We start from the raw sequence: 24,705 nt of genomic DNA on the forward strand, positions 1-24,705 counted from the left end.
CCTGCAAAATCTATATTTGCCATGAATTACAAATTATATTCACTAGCCCCTCAGCTGTAATCTTTATCTATATGGTAATAATTTACAAACAGCTGCCTACAGCAGAAACATCCAGATATCAAACATAAAATTGCAGAATAAAGCAAAACTCTGTTTTTTCCAGAGGTGCAAAATATATTATATTTCCAATTATTTCAATTGTACCCAGTCCCTGTCTTAGTTATCCCCATCATTTTTAAAGGCTCTGGGGGGAATTATCACTGTTACTTTGATGTCTTGTCTATATTAAACAGAATAGCTAATTTTCTAAATGTTTAAATAAACATGTATTACTCTTGTAATCACTCTGCTAGAAATGTTAAAAGTGTATTTATTTAACGGAAAACAACAAGAGGGGAGAAAATGTGCAATTATTTACAGACTACATACAAAAAGACCTATAAACACACCTGGTATTTGGCTTGAGTGTCAATATCTCGTAAGGAAGGATTAGGATCAAAGGCAGGATGAGAATGATACCATCCAATAACACTATAGCCCCTGACAGCCAAGGTTTCCGAGGCTTGTGTTTGTGAGACGGGATCCATCTCACACTGTAGTCCTGTACTCAGACTGTTACACGGTTCTGCTGCACAGACCTATAAAGGATTAATCCTCAGATGATTATACTGAAATCCTGTTAATTCTATTGCTTCAGTCCTTTCATACACAGATACAGAAACTTTTTAAAGCCAAGCCTTTTATCTGCCTATATAATAGGCAGCCTTTAACTTGCAAACGAATTACTCTCCAAAAGTGTGATTGTATGCAAGGAACTCAAAAGCCATTTTCCTACTCAAGACAAGTTACGGGTTAGTTTTCCAGGTCAGCCTGTATAGTATCTGTATAAACACAGTCTTTTGATGACCCCTGTTACTTATGATAATAATTTCTAGCAAAATGATGTATATCAAGTTTCAATTATAAGGTTAGAGCATGTTTCCTGGTCTCTGGCCTCTTAGGAGTTGAAGCTTTTCACTGGCAAAGGCAATGAAGAACTAAGGCCTGGTAATGTTCCCTCTTTCTCAGTGGTAAAAGGAAACAGGTGCTCAATATATGGAATGTTCAGTCACCTCTGGGAATATATAACTGTCCACATTTGCATATTCTCATTTATATCATAGATAAGGTTTATATGTTAATTATACACACTAAAATCTATAAAAATATTTGGTATGGCAGCAGGACTAAATAATTTTAAAATTTTTAAGAGAAAACTTACCTCAACTGTCTTATCAACTTCTGAGTATCTTCCTCCTAACAGACCAATCACTTCTGCCATAGAAACATGAGCATGCTAAAAAAAATACAAGATAGACTTAGCCCAAACATACAAACCAAACCCACCAGACCAAAAAATCAGAATAAACCTCACTTATCATAGAAGAGTCATTTACAAGTATGGTAATTATGCTTCTCTAAAATGAAATAGCATAGTAGAGGAACCAGATGCTAGGCTCAGCATACAGAGACTTAAGATTTTAGACCTATCTGTACTGCCAGCTGAGAGGCTTTGAACCAAACATTGAAACACTCCAAGATGCCATTTTTTTCATTTACAAAATGAAGATACCATTTCCTCCGCCTACTGAGGAAAGGTATCATAAGGATACAAAGTAAACATCACTCTGGGTCCTCCTATAGAAAACACCATAAACACACACAACCATTGGAGATCTCTGTAGTTTAGTGCAAAACAAGGAGTCTCCAAATTACAAGAGTTGTGCTTTGTTGCAGTTATCTAGAAGGCAGCAGACAAGAATACTAGGAAATTAAAATAGGGTTAATGATAAACAGTCTGCAAAAACTCACATTAATTTATTTTCTCTAAAATATGGAAACATGCAATTGTTTGGCTTTTCTCCAAAAGAAAAGACTTATTTTTTAGATTCCTTGTAAAGGAGGATAGTTAAGATCCAAAATACACGTCTTCCATACTCTCTCTTATGCCTGCAATAAAAATACACAAGAATAGAAATCAGAATAACTAAGTAAACACAATATAATATCCTTACCAAATCCATTATTAAAAGTGCTTCTGAAGCCACTTTCACCTGAAATGGCTCCTGAAATATAAAAAAAAAAAAAAAAAATGGGGGAGCATAAAAATCGAGATTTTGTTCTTCCTATCGGAATGCCCACCCTTCTCTCCTTTATCTATCACACCAAGTTCTCACCACCAACCAAGGCTCAGCACAAATCAGACTTTTAAAGAAATATATGTATAAATTCAAAGCCCTAGCATGGAGAAATTCTTTTCTTATTCTCCATCTGTATCACTCATCTGACCTTCAGCGTACCCTGCCTTATCCAACCTTTCTTATACACATGCCTTGCACACACAGAAAAAGAAGAAATATTTCATGTCTGAGAGGAGGGTATTATTTACGGTCATTCAGTGATGAATAAGTAGTACCTGCTTTTCTTCACTGAAAAAATTACAAGGTATCAGTTGGAAGGGATCGAATGAGCTGGAAAAGGAAAAAGAAAAAAAAATCATTCCTAATATAATTTCAATAACATAATCAGGAAAATAACATCCATTTACAAATTTGAAAATGTGTACCAATATTCTAAACTTAAATTCTGTCTGAGTGAAAAAAATATTAAACTAGGAGAACTTCTTGTGATACAACCCTTTTGAAAGAAGCACTGTTCTTTCGGACTTGATTAAAACTTTGGGAAACAACATGACCTTTGGGAAAAAGTAATTTTGTTGTCTTAATTTCTTTTAACACCCAAAGAGGAGAACATTATAAATGGCCAGACATGTGTCCTACACTGAAAGTAGGTTTCAAAAGTTCAATGAAAACCTAACCCTGACATAAGATAGGAAAGAAAGTTCAAGAAAGATGGAAGTTTCTCAGAAACACTCCTGTCAGTACAATGTGTTCAACAGAGTAGGGACTCAGTAAGTATTTGTTGAATGAATAAATGACAAACAGTTCTGTTAAAGAAATTAATGGATATCGAAAGTTCTATGATAAACTCATCTTTTAAAATGAAAAAGTATAAAAGATGGAAAGAGGGACGCCTAAGCAAGGCTAGATACAAAAGCATGTGCAAATCTGACAGAAATATTAGAAAGGCTTTGACCAATAAAGAATTGAGGTTTGAGAAAAATATTTAAAGTGTTTTTAGGCTACGGTCAGAGGAAACAAACAGCGAATATGTTCATTTTAACAACTGGAAAAGAGCAGAACTATTTAGTTCCTATTCTACCAGACACTTAGTGCTAGGAGATCAGACACTTTGTTTTGCTGAATACAGTATTGCAAGTACCTAGAACAGTGCTTGACACAGAGTAGGCATTCAAAAAGTGTTTGCTGAATGAGGAAGATCTTCAAGTTAGAAAGTGCTTAGTCAATGCAAATAAAAAGAACTGAAAGGTCAAGATAGATGAGAAAATAGAAAGAAAGCATATGCATCCCAGAGCACTTTGAAGAACCATCATGTGAAACCACCATCAACCCTTTTTGAGGAAACACAGAGAATGAAAAAATTATTGGAGGACTAGGAATAGGCAATTATTGGGCCTGTTTTCAAAACACAAAAAAAGAAGCAGAGGAATTAAATGTTGAGTATCAGGAAAATTCTAGAAAAGGTTATTAAACAGCTGATTTGTGAGCCTTTAGCAAGTGAAGAGGTGACTACTAAGAACAATAATGGGTTCATGAAAATATAAGTCATGACAGGTACACCTAAATTTCATTTTTGATAGGAATGATCTGCTAGAAACTAGCAGACTCATAAAGACTCAAATATATTGTTACTAAATGTAAGCAAGACATCTGCTATGATTATTCTTCTGCATAAGGTGAAGAAATAGTTAACTGTGGTAATATATAGCTCATTGAACAATGATATCTGAGGTTTACATTTATCTCAGTTAAACATTTTAGGGGCTTCCCTGGTGGCGCAGTGGTTGAGAGTCCGCCTGCCAATGCAGGGGACACGGGTTCGTGCCCCGGTCTGGGAAGATCCCACATGCCGTAGAGTGGCTGGGCCTGTGAGCTGTGACTGCTGACCCTGTGCGTCCAGAGCCTGTGCTCCACAACGGGAGAGGCCACAACAGTGAGAGGCCCGCGTACCGCAAAAAAAAAACAAAAACAACAACAAAAAAAAACATTTTAATCAGTGATCAATTGTAGAAAAGGCAAGCTTATTGAAATGTTGATTCAAAGCTACTAAGTGGATCTGGATTCAAAAAGGTCCTCACAAACTGGAAGAATGACTTGAAATTACAATTAAGTATGTCTCACATTTAGATTCAGAAAATCAAATGTGTGGACACTAGATGAGGAGTCCTAACTTATGGACAACTGTATTTTCTTACATAGTTAATCTCATTTAATTTATTCTCACAACTCTAAGTTTTGATTTTAATTTTAGAGAGGTGATATATAATGTAATGGTTAGGAGTATGGATTCTTAAGTCTTAATGCCTGGGTTAAATCACAACACTACCATTAACAAGCATGGGCAAGTCACAAAACCTCTTTGTGCCTCTCAGTTTCCTCATCTATAAAATGGGAATGATTATATTAACTACTTCATAGGGTTGTTATGAGGATTAAATGAGTTAATATATATGAAGTGCTTAAAACATAGCCAACAGTGTTAGCTATTATAGATATTATTTTATAAATGAGGACCCAAAGCTTATAAAGGCTTTGTGTAACTTACCCAGGGACATACAACTGGTTGAGTATTAGGGCTCTTTCCATTGAAAATAACCTAGTGGCATTCCTGGATGTCTTGTTTTAAAGGGACACTGACAAAACTACAGTCTAGGGCTTCCCTGGTGGTGCAGTGGTTGAAAGTCCACCTGCCGATGCAGGGGACACAGGTTCGTGCCCCGGTCCGGGAAGATCCCACATGCTGCGGAGCGGCTAGGCCTGTGAGCCATGGCCGCTGAGCCTGCGCGTCCGGAGCCTGTGCTCCGAAATGGGAGAGGCCACAACAGTGAGAGGCCCGCGTACCACAAAAACAAACAAACAAAAAAACTATAGTCTATTTCATGGGTCATCTGCGGGAAGTGAGGGTCTATAAAATCAAGGCATTTAACTTATTTGGTGACCCTTAATGTTACAAGTTAAATATTTTAAATTATTAAAGAAAAAACTAACATTCAGCATCAATCAAAGAGAGAACTAGTCATTTCATGAGGTTACCTGTTCATAATGTCTAAGGAGTTAAATGACCACCTGTCACAAACAAGGCCCCCTTACAACATATGTTGGATCCTATATTCACTGAACATGGACAAATGAACACTTTTGCTCAAGGTGTCCCAAATTAGTAATCAGTGAAATAAAAAATTTCAGCAGTATTTTTTTTTATTTATTTATTTTATTATTTTATTTTATTTATTTATTGTTTCTGGCTGCGTTGGGTCTTCGTTGCTGTGCGCAGGCTTTTCTCTGGTTGCGGCGAGCAGGGGCTACTCTTCGTTGCGGTGCACAGGCGTCTCATTGTGGTGGCTTCTCTTGTTGCGGAGCACGGGCTCTAGGTGTGTGGGCTTCAGTAGTTGTGGCACACAGGCTCAGTAGTTGTGGCTCGTGGATTCTAGAGTGCAGGCTCAGTAGTTGTGGCACACAGGTTTAGCTGCTCCGCGGCATGCGGGATCTTCCCGGACCAGGGATTGAACCCGTGTCCCCTGCATTGGCAGGCGGATTCTCAACCACTGCACCACTAGGGAAGCCCCTTCAGCAGTATTTTTTTTTTTTTGCGGTACGCAGGCCTCTCACTGTGTGGCCTCTCCCGTTGCGGAGCACAGGCTCTGGACGCGCAGGCTCAGTGGCCATGGCTCACGGGCCCAGCCGCTCCATGGCATGTGGGATCTTCCCAGACCGGGGCACGAACTCGCGTCCCCTGCATCGGCAGGCGGACTCTCAACCACTGTGCCACCAGGGAAGCCCCAGCAGTATTTTTAAACTTAATGTGGACAATGTAATGTTGCAATATCAGATATCCCTTCCATAGATTTTCTAATCATTTGTGATAAGTTTAAAAAAAATCACACTTATATAATGTCACACTATACCTTTTTGTTGGCCTTGGCACTTTTGAAGATTTGCCAGGTTTGCATTTTTCCTCTTCTCTTCTTCTTGCCAACTCCTCAGCAGAGAGATGCTAAAAAAAACCCATTTGATCAGAGTCCATCAACCACTGAGAGGGAAAGTTAATAAAGAGACACCACAGCATAAAGCTAAAGAGCACAGATTCAGCAGACAGAATGCCTGTCTCTGCTACTTACTAGCTGGGTGACCCTGGCCAAGTTACTGAAGCTTTCTGTGTTTCAGTTTTCCTCATCTTTAAAATGAGAACAATAATAGTAATAATAACAATGTCATGATGTTATTGTGAAGATTAAATGAGTTAATGTTTCCAAAATATTGACAATAATGTCTGACACAGTAAGTCCTTTATAAATATAAAATAAAATAATTCTCTTTCATTTCATTTCTATTACCAATCTTATATTCCAGCCCTTATGAACTATGTACCTTTTCCAGAATATATCTGGTATTTTCCTATGTCTGTACCTTTGCTTATGCCTCTCCTTCAGCTTGGGGTTGCCTCATCCACATTTCCACATTTTGAGATTCTCCTGCTCATCCTTCAAGTCACAGATGAAAAATCACATCTTCTGTGAAACCTTCCCTGATCACAACCTTTGGGAGGACCTTATATTTCTTGGGACCAATCTCATGGAACTTACCATAGGTTTTATCTTTCCTACTAGAAATGTAAGTTCCTGGTAGGCAGGAACCATGTGTTACTAATTGTTGTGCCTAGAATAATGCTCAGATGTGAGGCTGGGGGCAGGGAATGGGGAAGAGAAAGAAGAGAACTAACATTTACTGAGTACCTGGTGCATGCAAAGGCTTACTGAGTACCGAGTATTAGGACCTTCATACATTTTATTTCACTTAATTCTCACAACAATCTTTGAGGGAGATGTTATTATCCACACTTCATAAATAAAGCCCTGAGATTCGGTACAGTTACCCAAGGTAACAAAGCCAGTAAGTACACATTCACATATTATTTCCATTTGACTGCACTGGTTGTTCACAAACAAATTACATATGCACAGAACACATTTGTGTGTGCACGCGTGTGCGCGCACATACACACATAATGTACTCACTGCCTATGTTTCTTTTTAGGACCATAATTTTTGTTAGTAGAAATAATACTTTAATATTTGTAATTCAATTTATGTCTAATGCATGGAACAATATTTTAATTGGTATATCAGAACACCACTCAATGACTTTACTGAAATGAACAGGGCACAACTCCCTGGCACCTTGGCAGATATTCTGGAGCTAGAGACCAGAATATAGAGACAGATAATCAAAGTTCTGAAAATTAGTCAAACTCCTAGTTAACTGTACCATCAGTGCCTTCTCTGTTGTTTACTGATGACTTCTAGACAAACAAATTAACATGGGAAAGAGACATATACATATATATACACACAAACATAAAACAAGTGTAATATATGTGACATTAAGATATACAAATGTATACTGACCAAACAACTTTCACTTTTGAGTCACCTGAAGGGATCAAAGTTACCTCAAACGTTTGTCCTTCTAAGTCTTTTGCATCACACCAATTTCCCCATGGGTCTCGGACCCTACGTCTCCTTGTGCGCTGTGATGAAATTAAAAATAAAGCAAAAGGTCACAAGACTAGCTTGGAGAAATCACAGCATATTAAACACAAAACCAAAATGATAATTTTCTAAAATTCAATTTCTCCATTAAAATACTATAATACCTGATCAGCAATGCCTGACTATATTTTATTAATTTACATTGAATAGCTAGTACTCTGCTCAGAAATAAATCAGTGATGATTTTCTAAATTTTATTTCAATTTCTCTTTAATTTTCATTTCCTTTCACCATTTGGGAGTTACAACTCTAGGACAAGAATATTTTTTAGGACCAAAAAGAATCACCATGAAAATTATGGTAGAAAACTTGCAAGAACACACAGCCAGAGGTACAATATTGAAAACTAGAAGCAAAATAATTATATCTCAGGCTTAGGAAAAGATTGCCTAGTTAATACAAATAGTAAAAAATTATAAAGTTGGTTGACTGGATTAGTAATATCCAGTTTTGCAAACATCAGTACTGAAGCCTTTAAAATGGACCGGCTGCCAGAAGCCAGTGTATGACTAGCACCACCTCCAGCCACTGTATATGAAAACATCCTTTCTTAAAAAAATAAACTAGGTAGAAATGGTTTACAGCCTAAACACTGAGAAAAATACCTACTCTATCATCTATACTTTTTCCATTTATCTTACCTATTACCAATTTAACCTATTTTATCAGTAAAGTCAACAAGACCACAATATGACTCTGCCTTTTAGGAGACTTGTTGGATCACTTATTTTCAAAATAAGATGCATGCATTTTAAAATACTGTAAAACTCACTAACCTCAAGAATTAAAAAATAAAGGCTAAAATATTTTGAATGGTACTTCTACAAAGCTAAATCTTACGGTAAGAATTTTCAGCAAACAAGAAACAAATGAAAGAGAAAAAAGAGCTAAACTGTATAGTTTTAAAAGATACATTAGATACAGAAATCAAAACAAAACAGTCTAAGACCACTTTAGCGAAACATCATGCTTCTGCGTGAAGTTTGTGAGTGAATTTTTAAATTTTGGGGGTTTGTTTTTTGCCTCATAAATCAACATGAAACTGAATGGAAACCAAATAAGTGAATGGCTTGGGTGAAATAAAAGCGAAAACCTGTTCTTCTACTAGATGGCCATTTGTTAAACAGGGGAAGAGAAGTAGGCATATCTTTCTTAACAGGGTAAGGAGCAAACAGGAAAGATCATTTAGTGAGAGAAGGGACTGCTTACCATAGACTGCAGACGCTGGGCAAGTTGGTACGCTTCTACTGTGTCTTTTCTGTCTCTGATTCGTACTTTATCAACTGGCTGTGGCCTGTTATATACAGCCTGTTCTATTGGAATCCAGGAAAAAAACAATCTATTATTTTGTGGAACTCATTTGTTAAATAGGAAGGCACACCTATACTATTAATTATAAGCCAATATCTAAGTTTTTTTTAAAAATATGAGCTTATTTCCACAATACACATTTGATGTGCTACTTGGTAGTTCTCACATAAAAGTATGCTGTTATTATAAGGAAATCTCAATAAAATGAAACATTTAGGAAATGGGTCATTTGTTTAATTTCTGATTAAATGAGTGCTAAGCCCACTTTGTTAACTTTGCAAGTCTAATACAGTAAACATGATTTCATTTTTCTTTTAGTGGCTAAGGAAGGTATGACACCTTAGTTTTCCTGTAAAGCCAGTCCTAATACCGTGCTTTGGGCAAACAAGGATGCTGCAATGCAGGACAGATCCCAGGGCAGACTATAAATTCTCTCTCTACGTGAAATGAAATAATCTCTGACAGGAAGTTTTCTGGTTGTCTTTTCATAGACACAGAATACAGAATACACTCCTCTCAAACTATGGGTCACAAGATTCTAATTAACTTATCACTTTGCAACTATAACTATTATCTTTCTTCAAAATTGTCATGTTAATTCAATAAAAGGGAGGAATACATTTAAAAATATGCTTAAATTTGAGAAAAACTAGGGTGAAAGAAACTCTATCACGAAAAATATTTTGGCACTTTTATTACATTGAAGTGTAGAGGTTCATAAATTATTTTTTTATTTAAACACTGCTAGACAGTATTTCTAGCATTAACACAGTATTTCCAAACCAAATGGGCTTTGATTGGACTTTTCATAAAATTACTTTTACTTGACAAAGAACTGCATCCTTAAATCATTTCTGCCAGTTAGACTGAATATTCTTCCTTTAAAATCATACCACCAATTTTCAATGTAGGTTAAAAGGAAATATAGTTTATCAACAGAAATGTTTCAAAACAAAATCTCAATAATACATTTATTCTATAACGTTATAGCATCTTTCTGTATTCTATATCTATAATAAGTCTAACTTGAATTCTAACTATCAAAGAAATTAATGGGTGCTATAAGGATAAAAAATGTCGAGTAAAAGATGTTGTTGGGTTTTTATTTTTACCACATCCAAAATTGATTGCTCCTATCAACTCGAGGTATGTATGAATCCGTCCAATACAATTAACATCCCCACAGTTCTTCAGGCCAGGACGTACTGAGGTCTTATTTAAGTATTTCGGTTTGCATATCTCCCTAAGAGATGGAAGTACAATTATTTTGGATAAATAAAAACATAAAAGAAGATTCCTGGGGGAAACTTTTAATATTTGAAATATTTTTAAAATGTACCCCCTCTCAATATGTAATGTGTACAGACAACGTTAATACATAATACTCAAGTGTACTTTCTTTTCTGAAATAAAATATCTTTCAATGATACAGTAACTTACAAGTATACTGTGAGTTTTACAAGTATCATATCTTCCCCAATATTAAATTCAATAGATTTCAGTTATCCCAGGACTCTGAAGTTAGAGCATTATTTATCTACAGATCCAAATGCAAGCCTGAATCTTTGAATAAAAAGGGTGTATTCATAAATATATTGAAAATATTTAGTATTAGACACTCTAATTTTTAATAAATTGCTTAGGTTCATTTACTTTTACTTTGCTGGACAACATCTTTTAATTATAAGCTACCTTATAAATGCTTAAAAGTTTTATATTAGTTTTTAATCATTATGCTAGTAAATATTAAGTGCTCTCAGTGGAAGACAGAAACGGATACTACAGGGCATTCTAAAGGAATCAAGAAACACACAAAGACTATGAAAGAAGTAAGAGGTTTCCATAACAAAACACGTATTTACTAAATATACTTAATGTACCATGTTAGATGGTACAACATAAAGTTTAAGTAACAGAGAACTTAATAACTGTAACAAACAATTAGTGAGTGCTTATAACAGATGTTGTACTAAGGTTTATATACAACTCTACAAAGCAGATTTTATCATTCTTATTTTAGAGGAAAGGAAACAAGTAGGTGAGAGGGATTAAAGCACTGACTTAAGGAAGTGACAAGATTCAAACACAGACTTTATAAACCAAGTATTCAGATATATCATATAACATAGGTATTTCTTAATCAATCTTTATTCTACAAATATTTATTTTGTGTCCTATACACCAGGCACTGTTCTAGGCACTAAGGATACAGAGATGAATCTGAAGTTCCCGAACTTACAGACCTTACATTCTAATAGTCAATAAGTTAATGAATAATATATACTATGTTGTCAGGTAGCAGTATGTGCTAGGAAGACACAGTAAGAAGGATAAGGGGACAGAAATGTGTGCAGACTATTTTAGATAGGGTGTTCAGGGAAGGCCTAAGCAGAAACCAAATTGAAAATCATAAATTCTACAGAAGTTCAGGGAGGGTAAAAAGTAATCTGTGATGTGGGTGGGTATCAGAAGTTCCATTACAAAGGTGAGATTTCAGTGTATCTTGAAAGAAAAGTAAACAGACTGTGCAAATGAAGGCAAGAAAGCCGGAATGGGCATGGTATACCCAGCTACCAAAAAACTATACGAATCTATGAACTGTACTCGTCTAATTAAAGATTATCCGAATTGAAAGGCTTTAAACAGAGCTTAGTACTAGTACAGCACTGAACAAATAGTAAGGCCTCTACAAATATGTTTATGATATAATGATGATTCACTCCTTCAATCTGCCTCTGTATTCCAAGCATTGTTCTAAGCACTAGGGATGTAACAATGAACAATGAACATGGAGCCTACATTATCATGGGGGGTTGGGGAGAGAGGAGACAACACACAAATAAAAATATAATATTTTCAGTGGTAATAAGTTCTATAAGATACATAAAATGCAGGGTTAGAGAATGAGAGGGAGGCGATATGTGAGTTACTGTAGACACAGGGTGGTCAGAGAAGGCCTCTTATTTCCCTTGAGCAGAACTGAAAGAGAAGAGGAAGCAAGATTCACCAAGATCTGGTGGGGGGAAAACATGCGAGGCAGCATGAAGTCAGTCAAGGCCCAGAGTTGAAAGTGTGAAAATAATGGGTCAAGACTGCAGTCTCTGGAATCACCTTCACCTAATGTGACCTGGAACAAGTTCCTTTTCCTCTCTGAACCTCATTTTGCTCATCTGTAAAATGAGGACAAGGCTGTCAAGAGGACTAGAGATGACTTAAATACGATGCACTGCATTTGGTAAGTATTCAATAATGATAGTGATTACTATTTTAATAAAATATTCCCCTAAACAGGGAGTTAACTGCATGTGCTTTTATGGAAAGGATCTTTTAGCAACAAACAAATCTAGCAGGACTTTTTTTATCTTTAAAACTTTAACTCTTCTATTTTTTTAATACTGCCTCCAGTCTCTAAACACTCTCTTCTATTTCTGAAGAGAACAGGTTTGAGTTCCTGTTCAAAACATTCCTTTTTGCTTTCACACTGTTTGGCTAAATCATCATACTGAAACAGCAATATTTAACTGGTTTCATGAACTAAGGCAAATGACATTAGGAAACTACTGCCATATAACTTATGCTATCCATATAAATTATTCTGCCTCATAAATCCAAAATTCAAAGTAACAAATGAAATTTGATTACAGTAACATTAAGTAGTCACTGATAATTTATAGACACTTTCAAATTAGTCATTATTTTGTAGCACTTTTATTTTGGCCATTCATGCTCTTATTTCCAAAAACAAAATTAGATACCAACAGAGATTTAATTTAATTTGTCTTTTTTAATAGTGTGACTTAGGCAATGTGGAATAATGGAAAGAGTGATTTACAGAGCTGAGACTTGCACTGAAGTCCTTCTTTTGTCAGCAGCTGGTCTGTATAATTCAAGGCGGCTCCCTAAACCTCTCCTGACCTCAAGATCATTCTATCAAATAGAGAAAATACCACCTGCCTATTTTACAAGATTGTTGCGAGGAATTAGATGACAGAGAAAAGCTTTCTGTAAACTATAAAACACTATGCAAATGTCAGGAGTGGTTCCTTATAGGTATTCTTTACTTTGTTACCACTCTAACCTAGAATTTTCCTAACCTCAACCATTTGCGAGATAAATGAGAGTCAAGAACAAGAAAAAAATCTTTCTTTTAGAATAGGGCTATCTTTAGATTTCAAAATACTTAATATTGTGTGGGTAAAATGAAAGTTACTAATTTATGAAAGTTACTAATTTAGTAAGCCTGGTTGTTTTCCTTTGGTAATCTTCCTAGGTTACAGCAGAAGCCCTCTGTAAAGATGGCTCTACACAATTCTGTAGCTCCTAAAGCAATAAAAATTATGCATGTTTGATGATGTCTTAATTACACTATTATGAAAAATGCAAATCACCTTCAGAGCACTTAAGCTAATAAGGTGGGAAGTTTTTGGTTTGTTCCCCATCCCTGAGTAAATAATTCAAATAAAAGGCACTGAAAATTTAGAGGGTAAACTTAATATATCAAAAAATTCCTGTATCCTGATGAAGGAATTATTAACACATTATGTCACAAGTTCAAAGTTGAAAGCATTTAAGGCAGCTATTTAGAATGGTTTCTGAAATCTAGCTACATTTAATGATACTATCCTGTCACCAAAGTTTCCTCTCTTTGTACCTCAAAGTACATCATAAACTAAGAAAGACATTCTCCCCCCTTTTCCCATGCAGTTAGTGTTTTCTATATCTTCCTAACATTGTCCTAAGAAATTGCTTCTTAAGGCAATCATCTATCCCTTTTCTTCTAGGACCACAGACTCTTAAAGAACAGACAGATGGGTTAAGATAGCTATAGATGACAATATTTACCAAAACTTTCAAAAGATTTCATTATGAGAAATTGTAAGTTTTGCCTATTGAAATATATAATATGTTAAAGCTCTCTGGGACACTAGGAATATAAAATACTAAATTCTGCATAGGCTTAAGTAAATACTCTAGAGTATCACAAGTTTTAAACCAGCACCAAAAATATAATTTTTCCTTACCACTGGTCCAAAATATAATTCCTAATTTTCAAATAGCGTTCTGGTGTTTTAGCTTGGCGTCCCTCAAAAAACTCAGGAATTGCTTGTTTTTCTTCCTCTTGAATGATATTTCTATCAATTTCTATTTCTTGTTCTGGTGGCTTAAGCTCTTCTTCCTCATGGCTCTCCTCCATTTGGCAGGAAGAATGAAAAAGCAATTCATTATCACTCAAGTCTTTCTGAACTTCACAAGGCTCTAGAGAAGGTAACTGCCTGGCATCATCTATTATTCTATTTCCATCATGCTTATTACAGTTTGTCATCAGTTTATTACATTTCTGATCATGTAATTCAACTGATTTTTGGTCACTGGTGTTGTGATTTTCAGTCCAAAATGTATTTCCTGAGCTTGAAAGTGTTTCCATTTCACCTTGCTTTATATTCTGAAGATACTCCTTGGAAGATTTAGAAATGGGATCTTCCTGGCTGTCAGAAGCAATGAATTCTCCTTTACTGGTTTCACGACTTTTATTTTTAGAGATATCTAATAAGAGATCACTGCTAAGATTCTTTTGGGGAGCTTGAGAAGTCAACTCATCTGTCTCATCTGTGATGTCTACTTCTTCATCATCAGATAACTTTTCAATTTTTACAGCATTCCAGTTGGGATCAGCACGACCCCTTAAACCTGATGGTGTCCATGTCTTTGTGCCTTCATCTTCATTTTTCATCTGAAAACCACTGCTGTTTTTCTGATTTGATGTTTCCTTCTCTGGACCATCTGATTTTACCTTATTAAAAATCAAGATAAAACCTCCATAATATTAGCATTTTAAAATGTAATCACTGGCACAAAAAATAGGATAGATACAAAATTATTAAACTGAGTACATGTCAATGGTATATTATACCTTTATTGTGCTTTTCTTTGAAGGGTTTACAACTGCATTTTAAATGTAAAAGATCATCATTTCAAATTTCCATAAATACATTTGACTCATTCATGGTCTGGTGATTTTTATTAATCAAATAATCATGACCTACTATTCAATACTTAATTTTCAATATTAAGTTTAAAACAGCAATCTGGCTCAGATCAGCCATACAGAATGAACCAAACAACCGTCATACAAGATATTCTCTAAGATATTTGTAAAGGCTTATTTCTCAGAATGTCTGATACCTCAGCTGATCATTTTTTATAATGCTAAAACATCCTTTAGTTAAAGAAGTCTATCTCACATATCTTCACTTAGTAAATTAAAATCATCTTTTATTTAAATACAAAGACAATAGAAACAAACTGGTTTTTGCAGGTTCATTTAATGTAGCTCCAATATTACAGAACTTATAATTTAAGGCATAAAATTATCTATCATATCTGCTGTTATAAACATAAATATCTTGTAATGCAATAAGGAAAAGAAAATAAATGTCAATGAGTATATATGATTTGAAATAAAACCTTTGTTACATATAGAGTTTTTGAAAAATCTTGTACAACTGATATACCCAAGGGATGACAGCTTCCAAAGAGAGATTATTTATAGATCCTTTATCACAATAGACTCCCAGGATCTCATATTTGAGGTTACCTGGCTTACTATGTAGAGGAGAAGGAAAAGGTAGCAGGAGGGAAAAGGAGATTTGGACATTCAGCCTGAAATAGCCTTTAACAACCGTGCTATTTATTTGAAGTCTCCAGTTTTTAGCTTAAGAATTTAGATAAAATTTTGCATTATATTTCATTATATATTGTTTCTTTTAATATTAAAATGTACCCTTTCACCTCAAGCCTTTGAGTAAAACTGACACTACAAGATGCCCCGCACATTCTAGTCTGAGAAGCATGGGAGTAAGAATAACTAAATTAGGCTTATTCTGTTCCACAATACCATAACCTTAGCAGGCTGTCTTGAAAATGCTTTTGCTGATTAAGAGGTAGTAGATGATTTATTTACAATGAATCCATTCCATTACTTACTTCCTATGCCCAAATGACACTGAGTTAGATAAATCTTGTATACAGGGTAAACCCCATTACAGCTGATCCTTGAACAAGGGGGTTAGGGGTGCCAACCGTCCACACAGTTGAAAATCTGCATATAACTTATAGTTGGCCCTCCGTATACGCAGTTCCTCACCATCTGCAGTTCTTCCACATCTGCAATTCTGCACCAGCAGATTGTGCAGTGCTATAGTATTTACTATTGAAAAAAATCCACATAGAAGTGCACCTGCTCAGTTCAAACCCTATTTACATTAAAAGAAAATGTAGCGCTTCCCTGGTGGCACAGTGGTTCAGAGTCTGCCTGCCGATGCAGGGGACATGGGTTTGTGCCCCAGTCCGGGGGGATCCCACATGCTGCGGAGTGGCTAGGCCCGTGAGCCATGGCCACTGAGCCTGCGCGTCCGGAACCTGTGCTCCGCAGTAAGAGAGGCCGCAACAGTGAGAGGCCCGCGTATTACAAAAAAAAAAAGAAAAAAAAAGAAAAAAAAAAAGAAAATGTAAATAGGGTCAACCCTATTTACATTAAAAGAAAACACCAAATTTCATTTAAGGGCCAACCCTATTTACATTAAAACACTAAATTTCACTTAATATACTTTCAAATTCTACAAAATTATGTTTCGAGAACTCAAGTAGAACATATTAGAAAAATTCTAAGTATCAAAACTACATGGTTGAATATAGCACAAATTACTTGAAAGACTAAGGAACTAGACCATAACTGTACATTTCTGAACACTGCAATTTATTAAAGTTTTCAGACAATTCTTCATAATAATTGTACAAGTTTCATTGCTATTAAAAAGATTTTAGGATCATGTTAGCATTTTTGGCCCCTAAGCTCTAATCATTCTTAAAAGTTTAATGCAAATATTTGAAAAGAAATTTAAATTTCCAGGAAACAATGACCTCTAAGGTTTTCTCTTTGGAATATTATTTGCTTTATAGGATGTTTTTGAGCAATTAATATTTTGTCCTATTTAACTGCATGAAATTAAGTGGAGTAAAATAATAATACCTATTTAATAGCAATACTCAATACGTTGAATATATGCTTTGAGATTTCTGAAGACAAACATTTATAGGGTACTTTATGGGTATAAAGTACTTTCACTATAAAAACTTTGAACATTAAGACTTTAATGCCTGAATTAAAGAAGTATTTCTGCTTATTAATTTTATTTATTTTAAATATTATCACTAGGGTATTTTATTCTGCTTACCTTATTTTTAAAGTACTGTCTGGCATAACTCTTCACTTGTAAAACAGTGCGACTTCCAATTAGCTTTGCAATTTTGGTCCACCTTCGGCCAAATTTAGCCTATGTTATCAAAATGGAAAAGAAATAGCTTTTGATTAGCTTACTTAATATTCCAAACTACTGCCATATTTTAAAAAATCCTATCTTTATTTATTTTCTAAAGCACACAATGAAGCCTCACATACAATACATAGTTAAGACTCCTAAAATCAAAGCCCACATTCTTCTTTTCAAATCTTGACTTCTGAAAACAGACCAAAATGATTTAGAAATTTGTTTTCTTTTCATAGCTACCTAAATGAAGACCCATCACTTCTATGTATTCCTAACATTATGTATTAGTAGTGTACATTATGATGTTCCAAATTTAAGATAACTTAAAAGAAAGTGCCTGAAAGAGAGGCAGGTTATATCTTCCAATTATAGAATCAACTGAATATGTTCTGACACTAATTTCAAAATATTTTTTTTTACCCAGATTCTGTCTGTTACAATAGCTATTATATGTTCCATAGCAGATACTTTTACACTATACAGATACCACAGTAAACTGACTTACAAGAGTGAATCAAATGAAGCGACCTGCAACCAAGATCTCCCTACACCCCTCCACTGTCAAAGGCTGTATACCTACTTATACTGAAGCTGTGCAGGGAAAAACTAAAAACTTGAGGGAGCTCTGGTGTGTTCTGCAGTACAGACAGGAACAGATTATAATTTTAAAGCGAGACAGGATTTTTAGGTATCAAGCCTATCATTTGATACATACATCTCCTTTACATTATGTCCAACACAAGATATTCTTTACTTCCCGAAGTAGCTCAACAATCCTTTTTTAGAATTCTTAAAACTATTTAAAGAAAAAAACCCCACATTTCAGAGAAGCTGATTCCAGGGCCAGATTTACAGGTCAAGACAGTCATGACTTATGGCAATAAGTCATCTTCAAAGTTCTGACCTAAATGATAAACCTTAATTTATACACTTATTTCTGATTCATTAGAAAATCTGACATATGGACAATTTCTTAAAACTGAAAGTACTTCTGAGAAAATGATTACTAAGTATAAATTAACTATTTAAGATTGTTCTTAACTAATACCTAACTGAGATCAACTTACTGAAGATTTAGTTATCTGTATTGTGTGATGAAGGCAAATAGGTGACTTGGTAGCATGGATCACTTTTGGAAACAGGAAGGATTTGGATAAAGTTTGACTAGTTAGGATTGCAGGGGCTTGGACACTACGAAAATTGGAGAGGGGACACTAACAAGAGGAGCAAAGAAAACATTTACCAATTTAAAGACAGAGCAAAGGGACAAGACAGAGAAGGAAAAATCTTTCATCATTCAGTACCACATAATTTCCTTCTCTCAAGCCTGACAGAATTCAGTCTATAAACAAATGATACTAATAGGTTAAAAGGCTGGGAATACAACCAATGGTTCCATGTATTTTTGTGGGAAAATATTCTAGGTTTAAAGTATCTATGTATATAGATAGATAGGTAGATAAAGATATAGATATCTACATATGTACCTAAATAAATAGACACTTGCTTTTACAGGGACAAAGTATCTTTGGAAGGATATACAAGAACAGATGACAATGGTTACCTGAGGCAAAGAGAACTAAAGGTTGAGACGGGAGTCACAGGGAGACTTAACACCCTACGACTTCACGTACCATTTGAATTTTGAACCATGCAGATACAGCCTTTATAACTACCACCAAAGTCAACAATAACCTAAAAATTCACAACCCGTGTGTGTGTATGGGTGTGTGTGTGTTCTGATCTTTGGTAATGACCAAAACACCAAAGTTGTCAGCTATCTTAAATAAACGACTAGTTAATTAGATTATATAAATGATAATCATGCAACAGACTAAAATACCAATATAAAAAACATCAACAGTACAGGAGAAAAATCTCAGGAGATAAAACCCTCAAAACAGTTTATGTATTTATATAAAACATCACAGAACATAGATGTCATGGTGATGTTAACTATAAAAATACAAACACATTTTATTTCCTGTCATCTGCAGAAATATTAACAATGATGTTTCAATTTGCATTCATGAATCCTACATAATATTACATAAATATTCTATATACGTAATATATAAATATATAATTTCAAAATTAATTAGTACAATACTGGGTAACATGTAAGAAAAAGATATAATCTACTATTGACAGTTAAAAAAAAATTCCTGCATGTTTTGTTAAGCTTCATTATATTACGGAGTTTTCTCATAATTAGAAACTTGTGCACATATTTTTTTCCATTATGCAACTTGTGGACATTTAAATAGATCTCAGTGAAACATTCATGCAAAAGTAATGTTACTGGTCTTTAATTACATCCACTAAAATATTTAGACTGTGTGCACAATGCCAAATATCTGAATTAAAAAAAAAACTCAGCTGATCACCCAGACGGTTCCAAATATACATGTTTTTTCCCTAGAGAAAAGATCAGGTAACCAAATAATTTTGCCTTTTAATCCAGGTAGTTGGTGTCATGTATGCAGATATAGTACAATTTCTTGGATTTTATTAATACAAAAAAGGGGTGAAAATCAATATTGATCCAAATCTATTTTAATATTTTATTTACTTAGGTATGAGTTAAAAGGAATTCTCTTATGCTACACTACAAACATCACTCTAACTACAGAAAAACTATAGATATGATCACTGTAATTAGAAAGAAATTTCCAGTCTCTATAAATTCATTTAACCTTATAATTCTATCAATATTTGCTTCTAGAATTATTTTACTATAAATTAAAAATTGCTCTATTTACCAGCCCTTGTTCAAACAGCTCTTTTTCTTCTATTGTCCACTTTACTGAGTAACTGGCTGGTTTTGTAGGAGAGTGTACCCTGAGGGGAAAAAGAAGAATTGCAAAAAAAATTTCTGAAATGGAACATTCCATATTTATGCAGCTAAAGGTTATACACAGCCATGGGCTACATTTAATACTTTGAATCTAAGAATTAAAAAGAGAAGAAGAAGGCTGCAGTCTCCACCTGGGGGAACAGATTTGCCCTGTCTTGTATACTTCTCTAGCTCAGGAAGATAGGAGCCCCCAAAAACATAATCCTTGGGTCTGAGTGAAGATAATACTAAAAGACATCAAAGGAAGTCAATATGATAACAAATAGGCTTCCTCAGACTGGACACAAAGCAGCAGATGTTAATATATTTCCAAATCCAGAGTTTAAATTGGCTTGTCAATTGGCATGTCAGAGTTTAAATTGGCTCCAGAAATATCATCTCTCTTATTCTTCTATGTAAATCTATGTAAATATCAAGCCAGAACACAGGTAAAAATACTATGACATTACATTTATTGCTTTTGAAATGCAGGACATTAAGAAATTAAAAATAAAATAGTGATGAATCTCACTAATTTAATTCAAGCAAACCATTCATCTTTTCACTGACTTCATTTGGTTTCTGTTGTTTGTTCAGCAAAATGCAAAAGCCAAAGTCTGCTCAGGGCTCAAACTGTTGGTAATTGGAAATCTACCCTCTAAGGGATTATAAACATGAAAGTTTAGAAACACTAAATAACATCAAACTTTCTTCAATTGTAGGGAAAGGATGTTTATAAAACAGTTAATACTTAATTTTTCTAGATAATTTGTGTGTGTGTGTGTGTGGTACGTGGGCCTCTCACTGCTGTGGCCTCTCCCGCTGCGGAGCACAGGCTCCGGACGTGCAGGCTCAGCAGCCATGGCTCACGGGCCCAGCCGTTCCGCAGCATGCGGGATCCTCCCGGACCGGGGCACGAACCCGTGTCCCCTGCATCGGCAGGCGGATCCCCAACCACTGCGCCACCAGGGAAGCCCTCTAGATAATTTTTGAAAGCCACAAATTCAAATTAAATTTTTGTTTGAAACGACTGAAAACTAACTGACAGGGCAACAGAAATCAAGTCAATTCCTAACATATTAAAGGGCAGCTTTATAAAAATGTTCCCCACAAATCCCTAGAAAACCACCTTTTTGTAGGGCCCTAAAAAAATTCCGACAAATAAATAACATAATAAAATTATCTTGTGACATTCCAACATCTGTACAAGAAATTTTGACTTTATATTTTTGTATAACCCAAGGTCAAGAGGGCTTTTCCACAGGCCAGCTATTAACTTTTTGCTTAATTTTTCCATAACTTTTAACTAATCCAAAAGATTTTAAAATATAAAACGTAAGTACATACATGATTTTTGCTGGTTTCTGCAGACTGCACCACATGAAAAAAGAAAATAAGGAAGCTTGTGAAGAAGTTTTTAAAAATACAATTCAGACTTTTAAAAGTATTATAAATTGATTTTACCTCTTCATGTATTTTTTATCATCTTCCTTTTGATCAAGCCAGAATTTTCCTGGAAGTGACTTTTTGGATAAATAATACCTGTGTAATTACTAAGGAACTTTAAAAAAAATAAAGTCCTATAATTTTTATGCAACTTAAAGTAGGCACTCACATACTTATGAAAGTCACACTTGAATTCTAGCTAAACCAGGTCTGCAAAAATTATGACAAAAATGTTTATACTTCACAGGGTTGTTATATGGATTAAATATTACATGTGAAGTCACACATGACACAGTACCTGCACAAAATGTGTGCTACATAAATGTTAGTTTCTCTTATCTTCCTTATTTAGTGGCTAAGAGAAGATATATCCTTAATGTTTTATTTAAATCTTTTCTCCTAAAACACATAGAGAATTTAACAGATGAATCTGATTGGTTATCCAGGGTAATTTTAGGAGTATTTGCTTTCATATTTCTGAAAGTAACAGAGAAGAGTTTAGGGTTGCTCTCTATCTTAATAAAAATAACAAATGCTTGGGTCAAATTTACCAGAGAGTCTCCCTCTCAGACATTCTAAACCTAGCCTATACTGCAATACTTCAGATTAGTCTGAGATATTCTTCACTCAACAAACACTGTATTTTGTGTACATGTATTGTGTACATGAGGCACTATGCTAGGTACTAGGTGCTGAGGACAAAGAGAAAACATTATTCCTGTCCTCCAAGAGCTCACATAGCTTTTACTCTCATTATTTTGTTTCCAAATCTGGAAATGAACCAGTGACTACTTAAATATTCATTAATCTAGAACGGCACTGTTCAACATATTAGCCAATAGCCACATGTGTAGCTACTGAGTACCTGAAATGTGGTTAGTACAAACTGAGATGTAAGTATAAAATACACACTGGATTTCAAAGAGTATAAAACAAAGAATGTAAAACATCTCAATAATGTTTATATAGTGATTAAATGTTGAAACAATATTTTAAATATACTGGGTTAAATAAAATGTTATTACAATTATGTGGCTACTAGAAACTGTAAATGATATGTGACTTGCACTATTTTTCTACTGAAAAGCAATGATCTAGGCTATAACTGTAATGTTTGGGGAGAGTTAGAGAGGAAGAAAGCCTAAAAAGGGTTAACCTATGATAACTAAAGGTACAAAGACACTCTGAAAATAACATAGCGATAACTGGGAATAAAAAGAATAGATATTCTGGCTTAAAGAGGAGATAAAAATCCATGAAACACAGGTGAGTTGAAAATAAACCACTCACTACTTATTAGAGTAGTATCAGTAACCTTTATAAATCAGAAATCGTTTTGTTCAATCCTTTCATTTTATATATAAAAAAATGGAGTCCCAAAAAAGTTAAGTTGCAAACATCACAAATAGATGAAAGAAATAAGGACAAGAAGCCAGTGGCTGAACTGTGAATAAGGACCTACAACTTCTGGTGGAAAAAAATCTTCCTTCTATAGTTTTATGCTTTTTACTTGGATTGCTCCCATTCATACCTGTAAATCAGTAGAGTAAGAAGTGAGAACTTTTACATATTTTAATTCTATGTCCTTGGACAAATTAACATCTCATATAACTGAAAATGGAGATTTAGACTGAATGATCTGGACTTCGACTAGAGATTCTAGCCGATTTAAAACTCTCTACAGGGAATTCCCTGGCGGTCCAGGGGTTAGGACTCCATGATTCCGCTGCAGGGGGCACAGGTTCGATCCCTAGTCAGGGAACTAAGATCCCACATGCCGCACGGTGTGGCCCCAAAAAATTAAAAAATGAAACCCTCTATAATTTCTACTCAATATTAAGATAGTATAAAGAGTTGGTTGACAACAGAAACTCAAAAATATTGAGTCAGATCTCAAACTTAGTGGTAAAACACAATAGGCAGGTAACACATTATATACTAGCAGTTATATACTATCTAGTAACTAACAGTGGTCTCTTCTGTAAGTTTTGCATTTATGGATTTTTAACCCTGAAATCTTTACTTTCCTCATAATCATTAAAGGATACTCTTCTTCCAACAACATTTTCTCAATGACAGCTCTGTTCTCTTCACTGATGGTGCTATCCAGAGTCCAAGGCTATTAAAAAAAGGAAGAATAAATTTCTTTCTTTACTGCTTTTTGAAATTATCTTCTGTTTTGTTAAATAAAAATACACAATACAATGATTACAAATAATAATGCTACCATTTACTGAGCACACAGACATATCTTTGATTCCCACAATAATGCTATGAGATGGGCGCTACTTCTTCACAGATGCATCCATAGAGGCATTCACTGACATTTCAAGCAGGAGAGAAGAGACTTGAGCCTTGGATTCCAAGGCTCAGGCTCCTACCCATGATAAAGTAATAATGGCTATCCTGTATGAGGAACTATTAGGTATTAGGCATTTTGCTAGATACTTCACCTATTTCCAAAACTCACCACAATTCTTTTTTTCCCTTAAGCCACAATCTCTCCTTAAATAATCATACTCTTTTTTAACTCTCAAAACTTAAAAATTTTCAGCCCAGGTCTCTTCTCCAAGCTCTATTTAGACTGTTATAACTAACTGCCCACTCAAAATTTCCACTTGGATCTCTAATAGGCTTTTTTTAAAAAAATAAATTTATTTATTTATTTTTTTTATTTTTGGCTGTGTTGGGTCTTCATTGTGGTGTGTGGGCTTCTCACTGCAGTGGCTTCTCTTGTTGCAGAACACAGGTTCTAGGCACATGGGCTTCAGTAATTGTGGCCCATGGGCTCAGCAGTTGTGGCTCGTGGGCTCTAGAGCGCAGGCTCAGTAGTTCTGGTGCATGGGCTTAGTTGCTCTGCAGCATGTGGGATCTTCCCGGACCAGGGCTCGAACCCGTGTCCCCTGCTTTGGCAAGCGGATTCTTAACCACTGTGCCACCAGGGAAGCCCCTCTAATAGGCTTCGTAAACTTAACATATTCAAAATACAACTCACCATCACATACATTCACCTGCTTCTCCCCCTGCCTTCCCCATTTTGTAAACAGTACTACTAG

General features: G+C 35.0%; 1 protein-coding gene across 4 annotated transcripts in view; it reads right to left on the reverse strand.

Annotated features, from left to right (window-relative positions):
• The window catches only part of MYSM1 (Myb like, SWIRM and MPN domains 1), a 41,434-nt gene that overhangs the window by 11,970 nt on the left and 4,759 nt on the right, over positions 1 to 24,705 (reverse strand). For 3 of the 4 annotated variants that reach the window (XM_060089869.1, XM_060089868.1, XM_060089866.1), the window contains exons 3-16: positions 23,698 to 23,768; positions 21,668 to 21,745; positions 21,551 to 21,574; positions 20,130 to 20,208; positions 17,275 to 17,373; positions 14,062 to 14,831; positions 10,153 to 10,283; positions 8,939 to 9,042; positions 7,630 to 7,707; positions 6,086 to 6,174; positions 2,456 to 2,510; positions 2,055 to 2,105; positions 1,262 to 1,336; positions 450 to 638 (exon numbers count right to left, since the gene is read on the reverse strand). In XM_060089869.1, the coding sequence (XP_059945852.1) occupies positions 450 to 638; positions 1,262 to 1,336; positions 2,055 to 2,105; positions 2,456 to 2,510; positions 6,086 to 6,174; positions 7,630 to 7,707; positions 8,939 to 9,042; positions 10,153 to 10,283; positions 14,062 to 14,831; positions 17,275 to 17,373; positions 20,130 to 20,208; positions 21,551 to 21,574; positions 21,668 to 21,745; positions 23,698 to 23,768 (1,893 nt within the window). The remainder of the gene's footprint in view (positions 1 to 449; positions 639 to 1,261; positions 1,337 to 2,054; positions 2,106 to 2,455; positions 2,511 to 6,085; positions 6,175 to 7,629; positions 7,708 to 8,938; positions 9,043 to 10,152; positions 10,284 to 14,061; positions 14,832 to 17,274; positions 17,374 to 20,129; positions 20,209 to 21,550; positions 21,575 to 21,667; positions 21,746 to 23,697; positions 23,769 to 24,705) is intronic. The other variant, XM_060089870.1, reaches the window with a different exon arrangement.

This window comes from Mesoplodon densirostris, chromosome 2 (assembly GCF_025265405.1).
Source record: "Mesoplodon densirostris isolate mMesDen1 chromosome 2, mMesDen1 primary haplotype, whole genome shotgun sequence".
NCBI lineage: Eukaryota > Metazoa > Chordata > Mammalia > Artiodactyla > Ziphiidae > Mesoplodon > Mesoplodon densirostris.